We start from the raw sequence: 26,535 nt of genomic DNA on the forward strand, positions 1-26,535 counted from the left end.
GTGGTCTTTTGTGACTGGCTCATTCACTTAGCATAATGCTTTCAAAGTTCATCCATGTTGCAGCATGAACCAATACTGCATCCTTTTGTTTGCTAAATAATGCTCCATTATATGAATATACCACATTTTGTTTATCCATTCATCAGCTGATGGGCATTTGGGTTAATTCCACTTTTAAGCTATTATGAATAATGCTGCTATGAACATTTGCATCCATGTTTTTATGTGGACATATGTTTTCATTTCTCCTGGATATATATACGTAGGAGGAGAATTACTGGGTCATACGGTAACTTTATGTTTAACCTTTTGAGGAATTACAAGACTGTTTTCTAAAGTCACTGCATCATTTTACATTCCCACCATCAGTGTATACAACTGATTTTTAAAACTTCATCTTGATCTAGAAATAATTTAAGGCATCCTACAACAACACATGCTTAAGATATGTGCAATAAGACAAGATAAAAATTAGGGAGGAGGAGCAATATGGCGAAGGAGTAGGAGACCTAAATTTCATCTGGTCCCAGGAATTCAGGTAGGTAGTTATCAAACCATTCTGAACACTACAAACTCAACAGGAGATCGAAGAGAGAATAGCAGCAATTCTATGAACAGAAAAGTGACCACTTTCTGGAAGGTAGGACGTGTGGAGAAGTGAATCCGAGGTGATATACGGGAAGATAGACTGCAGGGGGAGGGAGCCTCCAAGAGCCGGCTACCGGCAAGTGATAGAGCAGTGGAGCACAAAATCAGAACTTTTAGAAGTCTGCTCTGGTGAGAGACGTCACTCTGGTGGCTAAGTGGGGGTAGAACCCTCACTGGGACAGTGTGGTCGCAGGACCCTTGGGGTCACAGAGAGACTGGGGGTGCCTGAGTGTGGCAGAGCTCCCAGGTTTCGGAGCAGGGAAGCCAGATGCAAAGAGGAAGCCAAGGAGTGGGCTCTCAGCTCACGGTTGCCATAAACTGTGATTCGCGGATCACAGTCGGCAGTGGCACAGTCGGGCCACTGCTCTTCCTGCAGGGACCCAACAAACGGCAGATCCGGGGAGACTCCCTTTCCTCCCCCCGGGGGGCGTGGTGCGGGAGCGCACCGCAGGAATCTGCTGGGTTTGGAGACTCCACACAGGGTCGTGTGCCAGAGATAGAAACACTCAGTCACAGGCCAGGTGAGCACGGAGAGCAGCTGGACACCAGGGAGACAGGAGTGATTGACTGCTTTTCTCTGGGGGCTCACTCAGTGGGGCCCGAGTTCTCAGCTCGTCTGGGGCGGAGATTGGGAGGACGCCATTTTCACTCTCATCCTCCAAAGCTGTACTGAAAGCTTTCAGGGAACAAAAGCTCCCAAGAGCAAACCCGAGCAGATTACTTAGCCTGTCCCCTGGCAAGGGCTGGGCAATTCTGTCTCAGGCAAAGACATTTAAGAATCACTGCAACAGGCCTCTCCCCCAGAAGATCAGCAAGAACAAACAGCCAAGACCAAGTTTACTGATCAATGAGAACACAACAAAACCCCAGCACAAGGGGAATACAGCACACAGAATTCTTTTTTCCTATGATACCTTAGTCTTTCAAAGTTAATTTTTTAAATTTTATTTATTTTTCTTTTTCTATTTTTTTAGTTGAATTTTTCCTCCTTCCTTTTTCAACCATCTTACCAATTCCTTTTTAAAAATCATTTTTGAATTTTCATTTTTATACTCATATTCTATCCCTTCATTGTATTTAACATTATTTTTTGTATATATATGTTTTTCTTTCTTTAAAATTTTGGGATACAGTTTCTTCTAACAGACCAAAATATACCCTAAATCTAGTGTATAATATTGTCCTAGTCTCCTGCCTGATCACATTTTTTTAAAATTCTTTTTCATTCTTTTCTCAGCCAACTTCTTCTCAATTCCCTTGCAAAATCTTTTTTAATTTTCATCTGTACAATCATATTCTATTCCTTCATCGTATTTACCCTTATTTTTGTATATATATAAGTTTTTCTTTCCTTAAAATTTTGGGAGGCAATTTCTTCTAACAGATCAAAATACACCCAAAATCTAGTGTGTGGCTCTGCTCTATTCACCAGCCTGATCATATTTCTTTTTTTTTTCCCCCCTCTCTTTTCCCCCCAGTTTCGGGTCTCTTCTGATTTGTTTAGTGTATATTTTTCTGGAGTCGTTGTTACCCTGTTAGCATTTTGTTCTCTCATTCATCTATTCTCCTCTGGACAAAATGACAAGACAGAAAAACTCACCTCAAAAAAAAGAACAAGAGTCAGTAACGACTGCCAGGGACCTAATCAATACAGACATTAGTAAGATGTCGGAACTAGAGTCCAGAATGACGATTATAAAGATACTAGCTGGGCTTGAAAAAAGCATAGAAGATACTAGAGAATCCCTTTCTGGGAAATAAAAGAACCAAAATCTAAACAAGTCGAAATCAAAAAGTCTATTAATGAGGTGCAATCAAAAATGGAGACTCTAACTGCTAGGATAAATGAGGCAGAAGACAGAATTAGTGATACAGAAGACCAAATGATGGCGAATAAAGCAGCTGAAAAAAAGAGAGATAAACAACTACTGGATCATGAGAGGAGAATTTGAGAGATAAGTGGTACCATAAAGCGAAACAACATTAGAATAATTGGGATCCCAGAAGAAGAAGAGAGAGAAAGAGGGGCAGAAGGTATACTGGAGCAAATTATAGCAGAGAACTTCCCTAGTTTGGGGAAGGAAACAGGCATCAAAATCCAGAAGGCACAGAGAACCCCCCCTCAAAATCAATAAAAATAGGTCAACACCCTGACATCTAATAGTAAAATTCACAAAGAGAAAATCCTGAGAGCAGCATGGGACAAGAGGGCTGTAACCTACAATGGTAGAAACATTAGATTGGCAGCAGACCTATCCACAGAGACCTGGCAGGCCAGAAAGGACTGGCATGATATATTCAGAGCACTAAATGAGAAAAGTATGCAGCCAAGAATACTATATCCAGCTAGGCTGTCACTGAAAATAGAAGGAGAGATTAAAAAGCTTCCAGGACAAACAAAAACTAAAAGAATTTGTGAACACCAAACCAATCCTACAAGAAATATTGAAAGGGGTCCTCTAAGCAAAGAAGGAGCCTAAAAGTAACAGATCAGAAAGGAACAGAGACAATATACAGTCACAGTCACCTCACAGGCAATACAATGGCACTAAATTCACATCTTTCAATACTTACCCTGAATGTAAATGGGCTAAATGCCCTAATCAAAAGACACAGGCTATCAGATTGGATAAAAAAACAAGACCCATTGATATGCTGTCTGCAAGAGACTCATGTTAGACCCAAAGGCACCTCCAGTTTGAAAGTGAGGGGAAATGGAAAACCATTTACCATGCTAATGGACATCAAAAGAAAAGCGCTGGGGTAGCAATCCTTATATCAGACAAATTAGATTTTAAACCAAAGACTATAATAAGAGATGAAGAAGGACACTACATCATACTTAAGGGGTCTATCCAACAAGAAGATCTAACAATTGTAAATATCTATGTCCCTAACATGGGAGCAGCCAATTAATAACAAAAGCAAAGAAACACATCGACAAAAACACAATAATAGTAGGGGACTTTAACACCCCCCTCACTGAAATGGACAGATCGTCTAAGCAAAAGATCAACAAGGAAATAAAGGCTTTAAATGATACACTGGACCAGATGGATTTCACAGCTATATTCAGAACATTCCATCCCAAAGCAACAGAATACACATTCTTCTCTAGTGCACATGGAACATTCTCCAGAATAGATCACAACCTGGGTCACAAATCAGGTCTCAACTGGTACCAAAAGATTAGGATCACTCCCTGCATATTTTCAGACCACAATGCTTTGAAACTAGAACTCAATCACAAGAGGAAAGTTGGAAAGAACTCAAATACATGGAGGCTAAAGAGCATCCTACTAAAGAATGAATGGGTCAGCCAGGAAATTAAAGAAGAATTTTAAAAATTCATGGAAACAAATGAAAACGAAAACACAACTTTTCAAAAATCTTTGGGATACAGCAAAGGCAGTCCTAAGAGGAAAGTATCGAGCAATACAAGCCTTTCTCAAGAAACAAGAAAGATCTCAAATTCACAACCTAACCCTACACCTAAAGGAGCTGGAGAAAGAACAGCAAATAAAGACCAAACCCAGCAGGAGAAGGGAAATTATTAGATTAGAGCAGAAATCAACGAAATAGAAACCAAAAGAACAAGAGAACAGATCAATGAAACTAGGAGCTGGTTCTTTGAAAGAATTAATAAGATTGATAAACCCCCTAGCCAGACTTATCAAAAAGAAAAGAGAAAGGACCCAAGTAAGTAAAATCATGAATGAAAGAGAAGAGATCACAACCAACACCAAAGAAATACAAACAATTATAAGAACATATTATGAGCAATTATATGCCAGCAAATTAGATAATCTGGAAGAAATGGATGCATTGCTAGAGATGTATAAACTACCAAAACTGAACCAGGAAGAAGTAGAAAACCTGAACAGACCCATAACCCTAAGGAAATTGAAGCAGTCATCAGAAATCTCCCAAAAAACAAGAGCCCAGGGCCAGATGGCTTCCCAGGGGAATTCTACCAAACATTTAAAGAAGAATTAATACCTATTCTTCTGAAATATTCCAAAAAATAGAAATGGAAGGAAAACTTCCAAACTCATTTTATGACGCCAGCCTGACCTTGATCCCAAAACCAGAAAAGACCCCATCAAAAAGGAGAAGATAACAGGAAGGGAAAAATGAAGGGGGGGGAAATCGGAGGGGGAGACGAATCACGAGAGACTATGGACTCTGAGAAGCAAACTGAGGGTTCTAGAGGGGAAGGGGGTGGGGGGATGGGTTAGGCTGGTGATGGGTATTAAAGAGGGCATGTACTGAATGGGGCACTGGGTGTTATACACAAACAATGAAGCATGGAACACTACATAAAAAACTAATGATGTATGGTGATTAACATAATAAAAAAAAGCATTAAAAAAAAAAGGAGAATCACAGACCAATATCCCTGATGAACATGGATGCAAAAATTCTTACCAATATACTAGCCAACAGGATCCAACAGTATATTAAAAGGATTATTCACCACGACCAAGTGGGATTTATCCCTGGGCTGCAAGGTTGGTTCAACAGCCACAACCAATCAATGTGATACAATACATTAATAAAAGAAAGAACAAGAATCATATAAGCCTCTCAATAGATGCAGAAAAAGCATTTGACAAAGTACAGCATCCATTTTTGATTAAAACTCTTCACAGTGTAGGGATGGAGGGTACATACCTAAATATCATAAAAGCCATCTATGAAAAACCCACAGCGAATATCATTCTCAATGGGGAAAAACTGAAAGCTTTTCCCCTAAGGTCAGGAACATGGCAGGGATGTCCACTATCACCACTGCTATTCAACATAGTACTAGAAGTCCTAGCCTCAGTAATCAGACAACAAAAAGAAATAAAAGGCAGCCGAATCGGCAAAGAAGTGAAACACTCACTTTTTGCAGATGATACTTTATGTGGAAAACCCAAAAGACTCCACCCCAAAACTGCTAAAACTCATTCAGGAATTCAGTAAAGTGTCAGGATAGAAAATCAATGCACAGTAATCAGTTGCATTTCTATATACCAACCACAAGACAGAAGAAAGAGAAATTAAGGAGTCGATCCCATTTACAATTGCACCTAAAACCATAAAATACCTAGGAATAAATCTAACCAAAGAGGCAAAGGATCTGTACTCAGAAAACTATAGACTCATGAAAGAAATTGAGGAGGACACAAAGAAATGGAAAAACATTCCATGCTCATGGATTGGAAGAATATTATGAAAATGTCAATGCTACCTAGAGCAATCTACACATTTAATGCAATCCCCATCAAAATACCATCAACTTTTTTTCAAAGAAATGGAACAAATAATCCTACAATTTGTATGGAACAAGAAAATACCCCAAAGAGCCAGAGGAATGTTGAAAAAGAAAAGCAAAGCTGGTGGCATCACAATTCCGGACTTCAAGCTCTATTACAAAGCTGTCATCATCAAGACAGTATGGTACTGGCACAAAAACAGACACAGAGATCAATGGAACAGAATAGAGAGCCCAGAAATGGACCCTCAACTCTATGGTCAACTAATCTTCGACAAAGCAGGAAAGAATGTCCAATGGAAAAAAGACAGTCTCTTCAACAAAGGGTGTTGGGAAAATTGGACAGCCACATGCAGAAGAATGAAACTGGACCATTTCCTTACACCACACACAAAAATAGGATCAAAATGGATGAAAGACCTCAATGTGAGACAGGAATCCATCAAAAATGCATCCTTGAGGAGAACACAGGCAGCAACCTCTTCGACCTCAGCCGCAGCAACTTCTTCCTAGAAACATCGCCAAAGGCAAAGGAAGCAAGGGCAAAAAGGAACTATTGGGACTTCATCAAGATAAAAAGCTTTTGCACAGCAAAGGAAACAGTCCACAAAACCGAAAGACAACTGACAGAATGGGAGAAGATATTTGCAAATGACATACCAGATAAAGGGCTAGTATCCAAAATCTATAAAGAACTTATCAAACTCAACACCCAAAGAACAACTAATCCAATCAAGAAATGGGCAGAAGACAAGAACAGACATTTCTGCAAAGAAGACATCCAAATGTCCAACAGACACATTAGAAAGTGCTCAACATCACTCGGCATCAGGGAAATCCAAATCAAAACCTCAGTGAGATACCACCTTACACTAGTCAGAATGGCTAAAATTAACAAGTCAGGAAACTACAGATGTTGGCGAGGTTGCAGAGAAAGGAGAACCCTCTTACACCGTTGGTGGGAATGCAAGCTGGTGCAGCCACTCTGGAAAACAGTATGGAGGTTCCTCAAAAAGTTGAAAATAGAGCTACCCTATGACCCAGCAATTGCACTACTGGGTATTTACCCCAAAGGTACAAATGTAGTGATCTGAAGGGGCACCTGCACCCCAATGTTTATAGCAGCAATGTCCACAATAGCCAAACTATGGAACGAGCCTAGATGTCCATCAACAGATGAATGGATAAAGAAGAAGCCATCAAAAAAATGAAATCTTGCCATTTGTAATGATATGGATGGAACTAGAGGGTATTATGCTAAGTGAAATAAGTCAATCAGAGAAAGACAAGTATCATATGATCTCACTGACATGAGGAATTTGAGAAACAAGACAGAGGATCATAGGGGAATGGAGGGAAAAATTAAACAAAACGAAATTGGAGAGGGAGACAAACCATAAGAGACTCTTAATCTCTGGAAACAAACTGAGGGTTGCTGGAGTGGAGCGGGGTGGGAGGCATGGGGTGCCTGGGTGATGGACACTGGGGAGGGTATGTGCTATGGTGAGCGTTGTGAATTGTGTAAGACTGATGAATCACAGACCTGTACCCCTGAAACAAATAATACATTATGTTAATTAAAAAAATGGATAATTGCTATCCTGAAAAAAAAAGACAAGATAAAAAATAATTACAAGCAGATGAGAAAAAATGAAATAAAAGAGAAATTAGGAATCAAAAATAGAAATTAGAGTAGCAAATAAATTACTTTGGTAGAGGTGGCCACAAATTTGGCTCTGGGCTCTCTAGCAGCCAAACATGAATGGGAAAAAGCAATCTATTCTATATTTCTTTTTTTTTTTTTTAAGATTATTTATTTGAGGGAGAAAGAGTGCATGCAGGAGCAGAGGAAGGGGCAGAGGGGGAGGGAAAGGGACAAGACTCTGCGCTGAGCCCAGAGCACAATGCGGGGCTCCATCTCACCACCCTGAGATCAAGACCCAAGATGAGGGGCGCCTGGGTGGCTCAGTTGGTTAAGCGACTGCCTTCGGCTCAGGTCATGATCCTGGAGTCCCGGGATCGAGTCCCGTATCGGGCTCCCTGCTCAGCGGGGAGTCTGCTTCTCCCTCTGACCCTCCCCGCTCTCATGTGCTCTCTCTCTCTCTCATTCTCTCAAATAAATAAAATCTTAAAAAAAAAAAAAAGACCCAAGATGAAATCAAGCCAAAATGGAGAGTCACCCGTGTTCTGTATTTCTTAAAAATCCATGATACAAAAACAGACTAACTGCTTGTAGAACCATGAAGATATGTTGATGATGATGATGATGGTGATAATGATTGGCAAGGAGACTAGCGATACAGTTTTCCTAGAAATGACTCTATATAACGTAACGAATATCATTTCCCTCCAGTAAACATGTCCATGAGTGTCATACAGCTCTTTCTTATAACACTCTTCAATCCCAATTGATGTCTTCTATCAAAGAACTATCTATTAAAAAAATTCTCCCTGGGTTGCCAATGCAAGGAGGCACAGAACTCTCTGATCTTAATCCAGAGCTAAATCTACCAGCAACTTAGTAAATTTTTAGTCAGATCTCTTGATCTTAAAATGTTGAATGCAGTGCCCAGATGCTGGCATCCATCAAGGAAAGGAAAGGCGGGGTGACAAGCTACCATGTACAGCTGACCACTGAACAACACGGGTTTGAACTCCACAGGTCCACTTATATGTGAATTTTCTTCAATAAATACAGTGTAATACTGTGTATGTACTTCCTCTTCCTTATATTTTAATAACATTTTTTCTCTAGCTTTATTGTAAAAATACAGTATATAATACATATAATACAAAATATGTGTTAATCGACTGTTTATGTTAACAGTAAGGCTTCTAGTCAACAGTAGGCTATTAGTAAAGTTTTTGGGTATCAAAAGTTATATGCAGATTTTCAACTGTGTGGAGAGTTGGTGACTCCGCCCACCCCATTGTTCAAAGGTCAACTGAACTATTCATTGCAAAGAATGGAAAGAAAGTTGCTGAAAAATTCGGCCCATGAATGAAAAGCAACTCAAAGGAGGAAGCCCTGTAATCCCACAGGTGGGGTCTGGGAGAGGGTAAGAAGAGGACTGAAGCATTGCACAAGGGGGCATGGAAACAACAGGACCATCAAATTTGTTTTTTAAATAACTACAATAATGGTTCCAACTAAGATTTCAGGCCATAGTACATGGTGGAGGTGGAGATGGGAGGAAGATTAGATTGAGAAGAACAATAATGGCCAAGAGTTTCAATAGTCCGGCTGACATTGTGTCTGCCCACATTTAGCACCCTTCCCTTAATGTGTGCTTTTTTGGTAAAGACTTACACAGACTAAAGACGGGCTGATTGCCAATTATATGAATATTTTTGATGGTATGAAATCACATTGGAGGAAATAAACTAGACCATCAATAACCTAACCACTACTGAAAAGCCTTAGAGAAAATACTGTCAGATAATAAGTAGCTATAAATGTCATGCAAATCAGGATTTTGCACAGCTATTGGCAGCCTTGGTTTATGTGCCAGAGAACACAAACCATCACCATACTTGTCACCTGCCATCCCTCTGCCCAACTTCTGAGCAAAAAAAAAAAAAAAAGCTTCCAAGGGCAATGAATTGCAAGACCTAAATGACTGCTTCTGTTGCACTTTGGAGAGATGGTTCTTCCTGAGGAAGTGGCCACCCAAGGAAGCCAGTTAGTGCTGAGCCTCTGTGCTTTTAGGCCAAGAAATGAACACTTCACCCCCTGGGGATGTCAATCTAGTGCCTTGTTCAAGCACTAAATCTTTGTAAGATAAAATATTTTTCTTTTTTAGACAAGGGAATGAGTAAAGACACCAACTGCCAAAGAGAGCCTGGGGAGTCCTTAACGCTTTTCCATTAACATGAAGGAGCAGAACAGCTCCATCTATTACATCAAAGCCTCATCAGAGACCCTAATCCTTTCTGAAAGGAACTCTCAGGCAGCCAAGCCTTTAATTTGCTGAATAATAGGCCCCCTGATTAACCCTTGCAAAGCAAAGCACAGACGTTGCAAGCAACAAATGTTCCCAGGGGTTGAGAAAGAAAGGGGTGGGGGTTGGGATGGCTCCTATTCCCACTGTTAGTGAACTAACTCTATGCACGAGTTTCTAAATGGTTAGTTTTCTGTTTTCCTTTCCATTTTCCCTTTCACTCTCTCTCCTGGGAATATGCTACTTCCCTGCTCTAGGACTATCGTGTGTCCTGAGCTTTAAGCCACTGTAACTCAGTGACAGGCATAGACAGGTGATGTGGAATGACTTGTGTTGCCAAATATACTCATAGTTGTAAGTCAGTAACATGAAAGGTCCTTTCAGTACCATTTACCAACCACCCCACTCTGTGACAAGGCACTTGTGCTGGGGGCGGGGCGGGGGGGAGGCGGAAAGACAGATACACAGAAAGAAAAGAGAGACAGAAAGAGAACGAAAGAGAGGAGAGGAGAGGAGAGAAAAAAGGAAAGGGAAGGAAAGAGGAAAGGAAAAAGGAAAGAGGAAAGGAAAGGAAAAAAGGATAGGAGAAAAGAAAAAAGAAAGAAAATAGGACTAGGAACCCACAATTAGAAGGAAGGGAAAAGGGAAAAAGGAAGAGAGGGAATAACGTCAGCTCAGGCCATTTCCCCTACCTACTCTAAATTAAATAGATCTGGTGTTAAGAAAAAAAAAGGTGGCTAATCCTCCTTGTGGGATCCTACTGCTGGAGGAAGACAACTGTATACTACGTTGCCAAGGACAGGTAACAAATTAGATGGGTCCTGGGTTTCACAGTGGTGTATATTAATAAATCACATACATATTGGACTTCCTGCTCATTATCAGATAATGAGATGAATGACTGAATGTATGACACAGTGGTCAATTATCATGTGGAGGATATAAATTCTATTGTGCTGAGGACATTTATCTCTGTATTGATCTGGCTTTGCAAGCAAGGATCATAAATTACTAGCCTTCCATAACTGTATGATAAATACTCTAATAACAAAATGCCACCAACTCCTGTTTTCCCGATAAACTTCCATATGGTTTCAGTTAGAGAAGCAAAACGCAGAGAATGTTTTTCTTAATTTTTATTTTATTGTCAAAAATTATATGCAGAATGAAGACCATAGAGAAAAGCCTGTCTATCCCAAATAGTGGTGTGCTGGAGCCAGCATACACAAGTTCCCTAGATATTACTGTTAAATTTTCAGGAATTTTGTGATCTGATTGATGTTACATTGGTAGCCTGAAATTGGCCATGGTGGGGGTATTGACACCACAAAATCAGTAAATGATATGAATCAGCCCCCGGCCCCACTCAGCCAGTTGTTAAACATCACTGCTCATGGACTACAGATCTTGGGAAAAACTGACTGCCTGGTAATTCAAAAGCACTGTGATATCAGTACAAATCTCTTTTTACCACCTTTCCCTTCTAATTCCTTTTTTTTTTTTCTCATTTCCTACCTTCTGTTGGACTGATAGTTTTCTATTAGATCCTTTTTTCCTTCTGTTGGTTTAGAAACCAGACACTGTCTTCCTATAGTTTTAGTCATTATCCTGCATGTTTAAAATATTTGCTTAACTATAAACTTTCCAGTAGTTCTATCCTCTTCTTAAGCACAAGAATCTATGCATGCCTTAACCATGAACTGAACACTGCCCCTCCTTGAATTTTATGATTGTTTAGATTTCATCCCAAGTCATTTTCCTTCTTATAAACTAGAACAGACTGTTCTATAAAATTATTTCATTTCCAAATGAATTTATGCTTCATTTGTTGTGGTGATGAGCTGTCCTTCTTAGCTTGGCCTTTCTTAGCCTCTTCATGTGTTTTGAAATTTCAGTTGGCAGGCTCACTTTGAGGAGGAGGAGAATTTTTCCCTTTCTCATTTTCTCTCTGTACTCATCCTCTTAATGTAATGACTTTAGGGTTGTGTCTTCTTGGATCCCTAAGTCCCTAGCCCAGAGCCAGGTTTTAGAATGCCATTTTGTGGTCCTGTCCCCAGGTTTTAGTAGGTATATGAAAGAGCTCATCGTTGTGGCAGCAGAAGGTCTAGCTGCTTATATATCCTACCACTCGCAGCCAGAAACTGGCTAAGAGCCCTAGTCCTGGGTGATGGTCAGCACTTCCCCCGGTGTTGGAGAACAACACAGAGGAAATTGCTATAGTTAGAGCACAGGATCATAGGACCTCTCCCTTATCCCACTTTTCTCCCCCTCAGCTTCTTTTCACCAGCCTACAAGAGCTACCCCACACACCGGCTTCAGGCAGGAGTCCGATTCTGGATGCTATCTTGCTTGGAGCCCTCTTAGTCCTTTACCCACAGGAGCCAAACTTAAAGCCATCACAGCGTGCTTCTGATCCCAGCACACTCAGGACTTCAGCTCAGCTGAGCGTTTTGTGTTTTTGTTCCATTCTGATCTGTCTCAATATTTATATTCCTTCCTTCCTTCCCTAGCAATATTTTTGGCCTTTCCTTTTTATATGTGGCCTGTCATTGTTACGTTTTTGGAAAAGTATAAAGACCCCCTTTCATAAAAATTCTTGCATGGAAACATTTAAAGGCAAAATTTCTTAAAACTGAAAATTATCCAATAATTCCTTCTGCTTACCACCCTCCTAAATTGTTTTCCTTTGGTAATATCTATTGGTGTGAAGAATATATTAATAATGCATATGGTCTGGGCGCCTGGGTGGCTCAGATGGTAAAGCCTCTGCCTTCGGCTCAGGTCATGATCCCAGGGTCCTGGGATCGAGTCCCGCATCGGGCTCCTTGCTCCGCAGGGAGTCTGCTTCTCCCTCTCCCTCTGCCTCTCCCCCTGCTTGTTCTCTCTTGGTCTCTCTCGCAAATGAATAAATAAAATCTTTTTAAAAAATAATGCATATGGTCAAGATTAACACCTATGAGATATGCCCCTGTTCTTATTTTATAGAAAGGAAACGAAATCTAGGTCATAGGCTTAAAAATCCCCACATCTCGATTCTCACCCATCACACCTGCATACTCACTCCCTTAAGGCAGCCTCAGCACTCAGCTATGTTTATGTTAGAAGGAAACTGCCAGCCCTGTAGACTATCATGTCACTGACTGTGGTCCTGAAACATCATGAGCCATGTAGACATAGCTCTTTATCTTAATCCTGGGTTCAAAAATGGCTCCTCTTCAACCTTCCTCTGGAATTCTGAACCTGGTGATGGAGTAGGTGGTGGTGGAAAATACGGAAAGTGGGGTGGCGGGGGGAAAATGGAGGGAAAAGGAGAATAGGCAGAAGCCGTTGGAAAGAAATAACCACTGAGAATGCCAGGGAAGATTTGTTTTAACATCATTTCATTTACTCAAAGCAATCAAAAAAAGAATCCATAGCTAACTATGGCTACATTGTCCACTTTTAACAAACCCATCATGTTTCTGATGGTTAAACTTTTAGTTTTGTCTTGGCAAAGTGTGTTGGGGAGTGCATTTGACCACTTTTTTCACCTCACATTCTTTTCCTTAATATTATGTTTGCTGTTAGGAAAGATTTACAAAGACCATGAGTCCTGACCTTCAACTTCTAACCCAAGTCCGTCATATGCTGTGTAGGATTCTGAGGGTGTCACCTCCTCTCTACAATTTTTGGTTTTTCAAAAGGAACTGATGTTTACTGAACACCTGCCATGTGCTAAAAACTGTGCCAGATATTGGGAATAAAAGCAAATAAGATACATTTTCTGCTCTCAAGGAATTCACAGCTTGAGTGGGGAAACTGATGCACAATTTCAGAATGGCTTGAGCCATTCCTCTCTGCGCCCCTTGTTAAGAATATTTGTGAAAGGCACCATGCTGACACAAAAGAATGACAGAAAGGGTGCCTGGGTGGCTCAGTTGGTTAGGCAACTGCCTTCAGCTCAGGTCATGATCCCAGAGTCCCAGGATCGAGTCCTGCATCGGGCTCCCTGCTCAGCGGGGGATCTGCTTCTCCCTCTGACCCTCTTTCTTCTCGTGCTGTCTCTCATTCTCTCTCTCTCAAATAAATAAATAAAATCTTAAAGAAAAAAAAAATGAGAGAAAGGGTCTCTGAGTCTTCCTGGGGAAGTAAAGGCAAGCACCACTTACTCAATTTTGCTAGAATGTATAGCAAATAAGGAGAAAATACTATTGCATATACAGAGTCTCTATACTGAATGACCTTGTGTGTTATTAAAGGTGTTGAGTGTGTCCTATAAGCAATGGAGAGCTGTAGCATGATTAAAGTAGGGCATGACTTGATCAGTTTGGCTTTCAGAAAGATCACTCTGTTTTGTAGAGGATGGTTCACAATGACTACAGTTGCAGAATCATAAACAGTAATATGGAAGCTTTTGCTCTAGTTGCAGTAAGAGCTGAATCATCACCCAAGAACACCAGACACCTGTATGATGAAATGTTCTGGGCACCCAAAAGAAGCCAGATAGCAAAACTACCATCCTAAATTGGTAGATTAGGGAAACAACATATGTAGGCTATAGCCAGTGCTCCTACTCCTAGAGCCTCTGGGTACTTTGGCCCCAGATATCAAGAGAAGCAGAAGACCATGTCCAAATACTCCTTACTTATGTGGGTACAGGGGAAAAGAAGGCATTCCAATAGTCTGGTCACCTATGATGGGATGTGGGGCCTGACAGGGAAAACTGGAAAAGGTATCTGAGCAGCCAAACTTGGATTCTCTTCATATCTCCAAGTGGAAGAACATGATGGAGTAAATTCTAACATTCCTCCTCAAAAACACAGAGTAATTAGCCATACAAAGGAATGAAATACTTATACATGTTACAACATGGATGAACCTCCGCACATTATGTTAAGTGAAAGACAAACACCAAAGATCACCTACTGTATGATTCCATTTATATGAAATATCCTGAATAGGTAAAACCATAGATTCAGGAAGCAGATTAGTGTTTTTCAGGGGCTAGACGGGTGGGGAAAACAGAATAACTGCTTAATGGTACAGAGCTTTTTTGGGAGTGATTAAAATATTTTAGAATTAGACAGAGGTGGTTGTACAACACTGTGAATGTACTAAATGACATTTAATTGTTCCCTTTAAAATGGTCAATATTGATGTGAATTTCACCTAATCACACACACACACACACACACACAGCATCATGAGCTTGAGAACTGGTCTTAGACTATGATACACACCTGCGTCTGAATCCTAGCTCTCAGTTTCTAGCTGTGAAACATCACGACAGTCGCTTATTTTCTAAAAGGCTCACCTTGAGTAGTAACCTGTCTTATATGGCAGCAGTTAGAAGTCACTGAAATAATGCATGTAAAGTGCATTTCACCATGTCTGACACATAGAAAGTTTTAAATAAATATTACTGTTAATATTATCTGTACTCCTCACACAGACAACCCCAGATTTATTCAACTACTTTTAACTCTCGGGTATCTTTTAGGCTATACTTGATTTGGTTGAATGTAAGTTTTCTTTGGCTAAATGAGTTTTGCCATGAACAAAGATTTTCACATAACAGAGAACTTGGTTATAATTAAAAAGAAAAGTGGATTTTAGGTCCACAAAGGTATAAGCTACCTTTATACAGTTACTCCAGTTCAGAGTCATAGAAAATATCACTAAGTGATCATGATCCTCCATCCTGGACACAGCCTCAGAATCCTTCTAACACAGCATTCTAGGAAGGCAATCAGGTGTCAGTCCTGGGATACAAGATGACACTAATCTGCCATCTCTTTTTATGTAATTTGTTCCTCTCAGACAGGCATATATGACCAAGACACCTTAGCACAGAATATGTATTTGATTCTTGAAGCCCTCAGTGAAGGCCAGGAAATATTGATAATCACAAAATACCCCTCTTTTACTATGGGCGGTAGGCTTGGGAGGAATTTCATATAAACCCTTAACATTTGAGACATATTTAAAAAAACGAAAGGGAAGAAGGAAGGAAAAAAGGAAGGAAGCAAATAAGGCAGAAAATGCTATGGCTTTATGGTATAATACTAATACTTCGTGATGATGTTCCACTGTACTAAAATTTTTTACATTTGATCCTTACTGGTAGATAAGTGGACACTGCTATCCTCACCCACAGCTAAGGAAGCAGAGGCTTGGAGAGATCAAATGAGGTAAGGTCCTGTAGTCATGGACTGGATTAGTTTCCTAGGGAAACTGTAACAAGGTACCACAAATTGAGTGGCTTAAACAGGAGATATTCATTGTCCTACAGCTCTGGAGGCTGGAAGTCTGATATCAAGACTCAAGGTTGGTAGGGCAATGTTCCCTCAAAAGTGCTAATGAAGGATCTGTTCCAGGCCTCTCTCCTAGCTTTGGGTTGTTTCTTGGCTTATGGCAGCATAACTCCAATATTCACATGGCATTCTCTTTGCGTGTATGTCGGCATCCAAATTTCCCCTTTTTATAAAGACACCAGTTATACCAGTTTAGGGGCCCACCCTATTCCAGTATGATCTCATTCCAACACATTATATCTGCAATAACCCTATTTCCAAATAAGGTCATGTTCTGAGATATTGAGGGTTAGGATTTCCACATATCAAGTTTTAAGGGACACAATTCAACCCATAACATGGGTTGATCAAAGCCAAGCATTCTGTACATGCATGAGCAGCACTGCTTGAGTCTAAGGGTTTAAGCTCTGGGTTTCCCTTAAAGGCAAGAATTCCCACTAATCACTAAAAGAATTTCAAATAAAATTATTCTTTCAAAATCATTCAATAGTCCTTCACATTAAAAATCAATTATGGGGGGCATGTGCCTTTGGCTCAGGTCATGATCCCAGGATCCTGAATTAAGCCCCACAGCCAGCTCCCTGCTCAGCAGGGAGTCAGCTTCTCCCTCTCCCTCTGCCCCTCCCCCAGCTCATGCACGTGCATGCACTTGCTCAAGCACTCTCTTGAGCGCTCTCTCTCTCTCTCTCTCTCTCTCTCTCTCTCTCTCGTGCTCTCTCTCAAATAAATAAGAGTCTTTTTTAAAAAGTCTATTATGGGATTTTCACCCAACTCACTGACCTGGATTGATACCTATAACATGTATTTGATGAGGTTCCTTATTTCCTTAGGAGGTTCTGAATTACAATACTAGAAGGTCAGCTGCGCACATACCCAAAAGGAGATGGAAGACCAAGAGAATCTATGATTGTTCATTATATTTAATATCGCTGTTATAAATTTTGAATCTATTAAAAAAAACAAACCAGCCCTTTCCTCATTAGTGCCAACTGGCTATGTCTGTTATTTTTATCCCTGCCAGAAATCATCAGTGGGCTGGAAGAATGTAGTACGGGTGACATGAGCCTTCATTTCCATTTTTAATTAAAATTCTTACTGACCCAGAGCCAGATTTCCTTCTGCACCAGAGCCTGTGGAAATTCCACGGTGGAAACTACAGTAGCCAGGGTAGGGAGGAGCAGGCGGAAGGCTGGGAGCTTAGCACTGAACCAGAAGAAGAACACAGCTTTTAAAGAAGATACAGGAAAGGTGTCAACCTGGCCACCTCATGTTCCCACCTTGTCCTTACTTTCCCCATCCCTCTCAGGCCCTAGATCAGCCTCAGTGGGGATCATGATTGCCCCTCCTCATGATTCACTCTGTTGTGACTCATCACCCTGCAGACCCTACTGGCTCTCCTTCCCGACTCTCCCATCTCTTTTGATGATACCACTATTGAGTTATAATAGTCATCATCATCACTCACATTTGTTGAGCTCTCAGTCTGTATCTCACTTAATTCTTGCAACACTCTATAAGGTAGCATGATTGCAGACTGTAACCCATCCATACACTCTCCATTCTACTTAAGGTTATCCTGCTGGTACTGTCCTGAGCCCAGGCCTGCCCTGTTAGCAGACTATATTTCTTAGCTTCCTTTGTAGCTAGGTGTGGCCATGTGATTGAGTTGTAGCTAATAATATGCTGCATGAAACTGCCAGAAAGTCTTCTTAAAGTAAGGAAACTTTCATTTTTCTCTCCTTCCAGCTGGCTGTAATAAGTAGGTAAATGTTGGAGCTGCAGCAGCCATCTTGGCCCATGAGGTGACTTTGGGAATGGAAATCACACTTAATGGGGCAGCATGAGAGCAGGAGCCTGGGTGGCTGCCATGTGCCCTGCCAGATCAGCAGTACCTACATGGTCTAACTCCCGGATTAGTTCATACAAAAAGAAAATAAAAATCTATCTTATTTAAGCCACTGCTATTCGGGATTTTCTATCACAGGAGAATTTGTCTTAATTCCAAATGGTTATTATGTTAGTACTCCCATTTTTACAGATGAGGACACTGAGGCTCAGAAAGATTAAGTAATTTGTCCAAGGTCAAAAATCTAAGTAGCGGGCGCCTGCATGGCTCAGTGAGCTGAAACTTATGATCCCAGGGTCCTGGGACTGAGTCCCGCATTGGGCTCCCTGCTCAGTGGAGAGTTTGCTTCTTCCTCTGCCCCTCCCCACTGCTTGTGTGCTTGCTCTCTCTCTCTCTCAAATAAATAAAAATCTTAAAAAAAAAATCTAAGTGGCAATGCTAGAATACAACCTGACTTTAGATCTAGTGCTCTTAATCTCTCCAACATATAGTCTCTAAAAAGACCCTTTCCCATGCTCAAAATACTGGAGTCCCCACGGTTAACTGTTCTTTTCTGTAGCACCTGTCTCCTCCCATCGTTCGTTGCCAAGCACGGTGGGTTCTGCCTCCCAGGGTCCAGGCATCCATTTCCTGTCCCCCTGCTCCTTCCGCATGAAGAAACTTGTGGCTGGCTGACAGCAGAGACAGAGGCAACTCAGCCTGGACAAGATGTGCCCTGGGATAGGTGGGGGAGGCAGGGCTGTTGGTGGGGCAAACATGTGAAGGTAAGTGTACACACCAGGCACTGCTTCTGTTCTGACTGCCGCTGGAGCAGATTCTCTTGGGTTGAGTTTGAGGGGGCTGGTACTGCTGCTGTTCAGAAGGGAGTGGAGGAGTGTGTGTGTGTGTGTGAGAGAGAGAGAGAGAGTGAGTTTGAGGGGGCTGGTACTGCTGCTGTTCAGAAGGGAGTGGAGGAGTGTGTGTGTGTGTGTGTGTGTGTGTGAGAGAGAGAGAGAGAGAGAGAGAGTGAGTTTGAGGGGGCTGGTACTGCTGCTGTTCAGAAGGGAGTGGAGGAGCGTGTGTGTGTGTGTGTGTGTGTGTGTGTGTGTGTGTTGCCAGAGCTGTGGAAGTCAGTGAGCTGAAACTTAAATAAAGAGAAGGTGGACAGCAGATTGAAATATTCCAGAGGTATTAAAAATGAGAAGGTCATTGACACTTATTTTTCTGAACAAAAGGGTCTCTTATTTATTACTAAAACCACTAGTACAGAAGCAAAGAAACAAAGAGAAATAATTTTTCCAGTAAAACATGTCCAAGTGCCCAGAGAGCAGTGATGTTTGTAGTTTGATATAGTAAGCTGCTAGTCACTTTGCTACAATATAAATATATCTGGCATCTCATGTGGGATTCCTTACAGATCCAGCTTCATTCCTTTCTAATATCTTCTCTTGGAGTTGTACCTGATTTTATTATAAAACCATTGGGGAATGGGATAATTCCTCTTTTGTTTCTTGGCCAGGAATTGCTAGATTTGAAGGTCTTGTGAGAAGACATACCAAGGAATGGAGTCAACTGCACACACCATGATGGTCCAGAAAGGGAGAGCAAGCCAGTGACACTTTCAAAGAGCAATTTCACAATAGTGGCACAGACCAAATGCAAAGAATAATAACTACTGTTGGCTATGAACACTGAAACAAGTTTTTTGGGGCTCGAATCCCAGCTCCCCTACTTATTAGCTGTGGTCCTAGAACTTTTGACTTCTTTCTACCTCAATATTCTGTAAAATAGAACAGAGCCTGGCATGAATAAGAGTTATTTGCCAGGTTCTACAGATACATTATATAATTTAATCCTTACGATAACCCTATGAGTCAGGTCTTGGCTCCCCCTGCTTGACAAATGAGGACCAAGGGTCAGAGAGGTTAAATATCTTCCCCAGAGTGGCACATCTAGGGACACAGCTGAATGCACACACTGCTATTCTTGATGAACCAGGTGACGTTCTGGGGAAGGGTGGGGGGAACAGGCCATGGGAAGAGGTAGGAGTCATGCTCCCAACCTCCTCTGAGCCCCAAACCCTACACAAACCATGTGCATGGACACATAACACAGAGCTCACCATCACTTCTGTTGACGTCAGCTGTAGACACTCTGATTTATATTATGAAATTCAGGTATGAATTTAAAAAAAGAAGAAAGAAAAAAAAACATTATGGGGTAAATGGAAAGAGTATCATCTAGGATAACCCTATCTAAAAGTCACCTGACATAACGTGCTACAAGAACCAATGTGAAATCTACGGCGTATGCTACAGATCTCGTTTCTCACAAGATCCAAACCCAGCATTTGTTGGGAAATAAATAGAATATGCTGCCTAGAGTCTGGATTACCCACTTAACTATACCTCTTACTTCTTTTGGGTAAGGCTGAAACCCTCGTTGCCAAGGTTCCTATGATAACAGTATATTCCAGATATATGTGGACACTGTACCATGTTTCAAACTTCAAATCACACTGAACCACTTTCTGGTTTACACCATGAGAAAATCAGATTTTTCTGGCTGAGTTTATAAGTAGGGTCTAATTGAGATCAAATCAGGCCCTTGGTGCCTTTAGACGATCTATTAGGTAATCTAAATTAGACATTCTCCGGGGAGACATAACCTGGAAACACGCAGCGTTATCTGTTCTTTTTATGAAGAAGGAGGAAAAAAAATCCCAATTTTTCAAGATGAGAAAGAAGTTGGGTTGCATTTATAAGTATATTGATCAATATATATTAAGAGGAGAGAGAAGAATTTGGGGGGTTTTAAATTAGAATTTTTTTTTAATTTTGGGCTTCTTCATGAGCTTTTATTAATTCACTAACTCCCTGTAGCTCAAGAGATGCTAATTAATTCAAGAAGCCATAATAGCTAATCATTGGCTAAATAAATCTAAAATGGAGAGAGTCTGTCACTGGAGATACCACTGCTTATTTTAATTAAAATCACCAATTTGTGAAGTAATGTAAATAAAGGTTATTGTATCCTTCCACTCCAGGAAGTATTAACCCTTTGCATGGCCACCTGAGAATCTAACAAGACTTAAAAAGCCAAGAATATTTGTGGAGATTAATCAATCACTGAGTTAGGGTGTTTATCATTCCCAGTGTGTTCTTCATGGACATTATAAAAACCGTGTGGAGTAAAGTTGCCTTGAAACAAAATAGGGGATGGAGAAGAGCTAAGAGTGGTTGCCTCGAAGGAAATACAATCAATGTGAAGGAAGCAACCACCCCAAAATAAATGATTACCTTTATAAACATTCAGGCCTACGGAAAAGCAAATGTTCCAGCTCTGAGTTTCCATTTATAAGGAATAAATTTATGCAAATGCCCATTAGTTTTAGCAGTTTTGTAGCTCAGAGGGATGTCACCTTGTTAACATGCAGTACAACTGCTTGTAGCCATTTGAATGTCATTTGGAGGGATAGAAAGGTTGCCTCTTCATTACATGACTAAATGGCAAGGCTCAGCCGCAAAGTTCACCTTGGGAACCGGATACACCTGCATGCTTAGCTGCTCAAGCAAGCCGACCCAAGAAAGCAGTGTATGTAGGAGACCATATAGTGTGAGTCATCACTAAATCCTAAGTTAAGCAGCCATGGTGCTCCTGGTAGATTTGCCCTTGCCTAAGAGAAATCCTTCTTTCTTGTCTCTCTGATAAGTTCAGGAGCCATTGATGATAAAGTCCTAAAACTAACTGCTAATAAAACCCCAAAAGTTTTAGAGGCAAAATGAAAAAACATAGTTCACAGATACCTTTTAGACAATGGTTGGGGAAGTATAATTTAGTCGAAGACCTGAAATTAGTTTGAATTGAAAAAAAAAAAGGGACATGCTTTGGGATGAGGGTGAAGCTGGCAAAGGAAAATTATTGTCATCTTGTCAAAAGGCTACTTCTGAACAGAGCCTCCTGACAAAACAGAAGTCTGGCTGAAACCTGAACCAGATAAACTTGTTATGCAAATAGCTTTAGCCATAGGGGAAAGGGCTGATAATGAAATCTCTACAAAGTCAACCACACATTACAGAGGTGACAAAAAACACGAGGCAGGGTCCTAGCATTTGGATAAAAAGCAGTGCAGAATTTATGTGAGCATCATGTTTAATTTATCATAACTAAGCTGTCAGGAGTCCTGCTTTGACAAATGCATAACTAACACATATAAATGAGTCAATTATCACTAACAACCAAAGGTTCAGAACCAAACTGATGTTTCTTTTCTTTTTTTTTTTTAAACCACAAAACATGTTTACTAGTAAGATTTCAGACCTTCTTAAAATCTCTCCTAGTGTCTCCAAATTAAGAAGGCTGGAAACCTGAAAAACACCAAGCCACTTCCCAGCACCTGCCCGTCCCCACCCCCCCATGTACATTCCCCCTCTCATTCACACACTCTCTCTCTCTCACACACACACACACACACACACACACACACACACACACACATACACAGACAGACCCTGTCCCCTGTCTACACAGCTATAATCAGTAGGCTACAGCCAGGTCAATCCCTTTGGACCACTGCAGCAATCAATGGGAAGTCATACAGGTCCTTGGGAAATGGTGACCAACATGGACCAAAAAAGATCAAAATTACTGAATCACGTCTGCTACGGTTTAGCAGTCACATGAGGATAGGGTATGCAAAGTTTTAAAGCTGCTAAAGAATTTCTAGTCCTGTTTATTCTTTAGAGAGAATCAGTTTATTTCCCTTAATACAATGCACTGTTATTCAGTCTACAATGGGAATTGAAGCAATTATCTGAATAATTCAAGCTAAAAACATCTTTCCTGAAATTACCAGAAAATCATCTCCTCCCCCCACCCCCCAGTCCCACCAATAGGAAAATCTGAAGGCCTTAATCCTCTGCCCTTCTCCTGGTTCCCTCCCAATATGAGCCAGATAAGTATAAAAGCAAACCAAGGCTCTCTCTTTAAATAGACATTTCTAACCCAGTAAGTGTCATTGTTTGTATTTCATTAGAGATTTGAATCAACAGAATGAAATAGTAAAGTCAAATTCAATTGGTAGGCTGAGTAATGGCAGTCTAGGGTATGCAGGCTCATCTATGAAACCAAAGGTTATTATTTGGGAATAGTGGGCAGGTTTCTACCTAAAGATATAAAATACAATAATTAGTCCCTAATCTTGAGACTCTATTCCAAAAATCTTGTAAAAAAAAGAACACATGGTTGAGGAATCTAAGATGGTATGGGGAAAACAGGATTGGGAACTGAAATCAGGAAAGAATCTATGAACAACTATAATATAGAATATTTTCAATAATAAAACCATTAAGGACAACTCATTACATAAACAGAAGATTGATGACATTTTTCCATATCTTAAATTAGTAGTAAAGCACATAATCACTTGATTTCTATTCACCTTCATTGGTTCATAAGAACTTTTTCAGACTCTCCCTCTCCTGCCATTTCAACAAGATGCTTTTGCTTTGCCCCTGGTAGCATGCGTACTAAAGGCATTGTTTTTTGTGTTCTGTCTTCCATTCTCTGTATCAAGACCCTCTAAGTCTAAAGCAAATCAGAATGAGTGCACCTGGAGTTAAGCAAATTTAAATGGGCATGTAAGAGGATCCTGCCATAAAGAAAAATCAATAGTTGGGAGGGATTTCCACACTGTTTAACCCTGAGAATCCCAACCCCATCATTAAGTATGTACCTTTATTCCCAAATCCATCTAAGCAATACCGTGCTTGGTTTAAGAATCCAAATACACTCTTGAAAATATATACAGAAGATAAAATTTAGTGAGTCAAGTCACATTTTAGAAGAATCACAAGAGCTTGGTATAGGAAGGCATATTTGTGAATATGTAATGGATTTTTCTAGGCCAACAGCTTCAAGAAGGTCAATCAAGAGAATCTATATGCAGCAATGGAATGAAAAGGAAAACTCTTTAAATCCAGCCTCTGCTAGCAAAATCACTGGAATCCATAGCCCCTGGCTTTCTCTCCCGGGGGTGCGTTCCCAGCCACCAGGGTGTCTTTAGTTCTCCAGTTCCCTTCACCTCCCCCTTTGGCTCCCAAATCCCAGGAAGTGCCTCTTCCTCGGCTCCTATGTGAGCACCATCCCTCTTCTTCTATCTGTTGTTCCTCTCTCCATTGTCTGACATTGCCACCTTGAGGTGTGGCTGCTTCTGCATTCTGCAAGCTTTGCAGAAACACCAGAGTGGGGACTGGAGGGGTGAGGAAATGCCCTGGCCCTGAACTTCATGGTCACATTCCAGTACGGCCTTGCTTGGTAGAGTTCTTGGAGTATTTACCACTCTTGTCTCCTGACAAAGATGAAACAAATCCAGGAGGGGCTGGACAAGCAAACAATTTCAGGGACCTTGAACTATGAGGCACTTGAAACAAAAATTAAATATAGGTTTACAGCTCCTTCTACTAACCCTTGGGGTCAAATATTTTTTTGGAATTCAGAATTATATCAAATTTTAGAAAAGTAAACCAGTGCATTTACTGTATGTTATTTAACATTCCCCAGCAGGATCTGGGGCAGCACACTGTAATCAAACACATTAATATATCTGCAGCAATTCATATGAATATTCACACTGAGTGAGATAAATAAGGACTATAAATAGCTTCACTTCAGTTTAGGTCATGTGTTGCCACCAAATCAGTTCACACAAGGCCAGGGCCTATAGCTAAATGAGTCAAGTACAAAAAAAACTTTCATTTCTCAGAGCTCTTTGGATTCTAGAATTGTGGATAAGGAATTACTGATCTGTATAATGACTGAGTAAGGAAGATGATCAAGGGACCCAGTTTCTTTCATTGCCCTGCCTTTTTGAGGACGCTAAGTCTGCACATAGGCATAAGTTCGAAAAATTTGTGTTGACCCTTCCCTAAGTACTGTTTATGAGCTATTTTGGACACTTCTTTTCTCCCCCCATGACTTCTGAACACCTTGTTTGATCTACTAGACACTGAGCACACCTCTTCCCAGTCCCTGTACCTGGATATGCCCTGTAATGCCTGGTCTGGACTTCTGCCCTCACAGTTCATCAGGCCCCTAGCTTGGGGTCACACAGTCCCCTCCAGCATACTGAGCATCCTCCCCAGATCTGGGACCAGTGTGGTCCTCTACCAGACGGGGCCAGGCCAAAAGCTCATACTCCCAGAACTGAGTCACCATCCTGTTGGTGTTACTGTTGGTTCTGCGCCTGTCTTAGTCCCATTCTATCTTGCCTAGCTCCTGGTAACACAGCTCCCATCAGGCACACCCTGAGCCCTGGCTGGGGCTGTTCACCTCGGTGCCTCAGGCCTGAGATTCTACTGTGCCCCCTCATCATCTTGGGAACTGGAGCTGTGTTCCCACACCAAAGATCTAGGGCAAAGCCCAACTTCCAAGCTATAAGACCCCCGTAGAAGGCTGCCACCCTCTGTCTCTTCCCTGGGCCTAGTGGGGGCATCACACTTTCAGATGTTGAGATTCCTCCACTCGCAGTATTCGCCCCAGGACAAGTAGATTAGATAAATGTGAGGAGATTTTCAGATAAATGTGACCCATATGATCAGGAGGTGTGATTATAGTCAAAAGTCAAATGGAACTCTTCATTTTTCAAATCCTGCAGAGGCATCTTCTATCATTTACTGGAACAAATTCTGTGTCATAACGTGCTAAAAGGCATAACAACTTCTAGCACCAAGTAAATTCCACAGCTCGGATTTCCAATCACTGTTCAAGGCCTTGCTGGATAAGCAATTTTTAGTGGAAGAAATACTCACTGTGAAATAAAGTGGTTGAATTCCTCACACCATTTTTCCGGATGAAGTAAAGTAGGTGGAGGATTTCTGAAAAACAAAAACAATTTTTTTCTTACAAAAAAAAGAGTGTTTAGTTAAAGGCAAAATATCAACTTGTCTTTACTGATATTGTTCTAAATAGTTCTGATAAAATCCTTTGTTTCTTCCCGGGTGGGAGTCACTCATTAGTGGTAAATTACAAAGTACCAGCCCCTATTTACTCAGTCCTTCATTTTCATTGATTAAAGGCCTACCATGTCCATGGTTTTCTGTAGGAGCTGTGAGAGTTACACAGATCAGGACCATTCCTCAGGGAGCAGGCACTAATGAGGGGCAAGGCAAGCATACAACCACTGTAACTGAGAGCTGAGTATTATCAATGCCATAAGAAAGAAAGCTACAAACCTAGTGCTAGAGGCTTTAGAGAAATTTTACAAGGATTTTCAGATCATTATACTACCATGTGAATTAATTATGTGATGCATTTAAAGTACACTCATAAATTCATCAGTCAAATTTTTAACCATTTCCTGTATGTCAACTTCTGCCATAGGCACTGGAGAAAGCAAAACAGCTAAGCCAGTGTTCCAGGCCCTATGGAGTCCCTGGGTAGAGAGGGTGACAGACATCTAACATAACTAAGTACCGGACGTCCAAGAGAACTAGAGAGCTGCAGAGAGACTCTGGTAACTGGTCCACTTCCCGGAGAGAAGGCAGGATAAGGGGAAGGTAAGAGCCCTGC

The 26,535-nt window shown here is 41.0% G+C and overlaps 1 protein-coding gene across 2 annotated transcripts in view; it reads right to left on the bottom strand.

Moving 5' to 3' along the window:
* Positions 1–26,535, bottom strand: part of MYO3B (myosin IIIB) — a 382,159-nt gene that overhangs the window by 249,822 nt on the left and 105,802 nt on the right. For both annotated transcript variants that reach the window (XM_088022122.1, XM_088022121.1), the window contains exon 7: positions 25,776–25,841. In XM_088022122.1, the coding sequence (XP_087878248.1) occupies positions 25,776–25,841 (66 nt within the window). The remainder of the gene's footprint in view (positions 1–25,775; positions 25,842–26,535) is intronic.

This window comes from Eumetopias jubatus, unplaced genomic scaffold (assembly GCF_037043125.1).
Source record: "Eumetopias jubatus isolate StellerSeaLion01/CBP00866 unplaced genomic scaffold, mEumJub1_p1.0 scaffold_3, whole genome shotgun sequence".
In the NCBI taxonomy this organism is placed as follows: domain Eukaryota; kingdom Metazoa; phylum Chordata; class Mammalia; order Carnivora; family Otariidae; genus Eumetopias; species Eumetopias jubatus.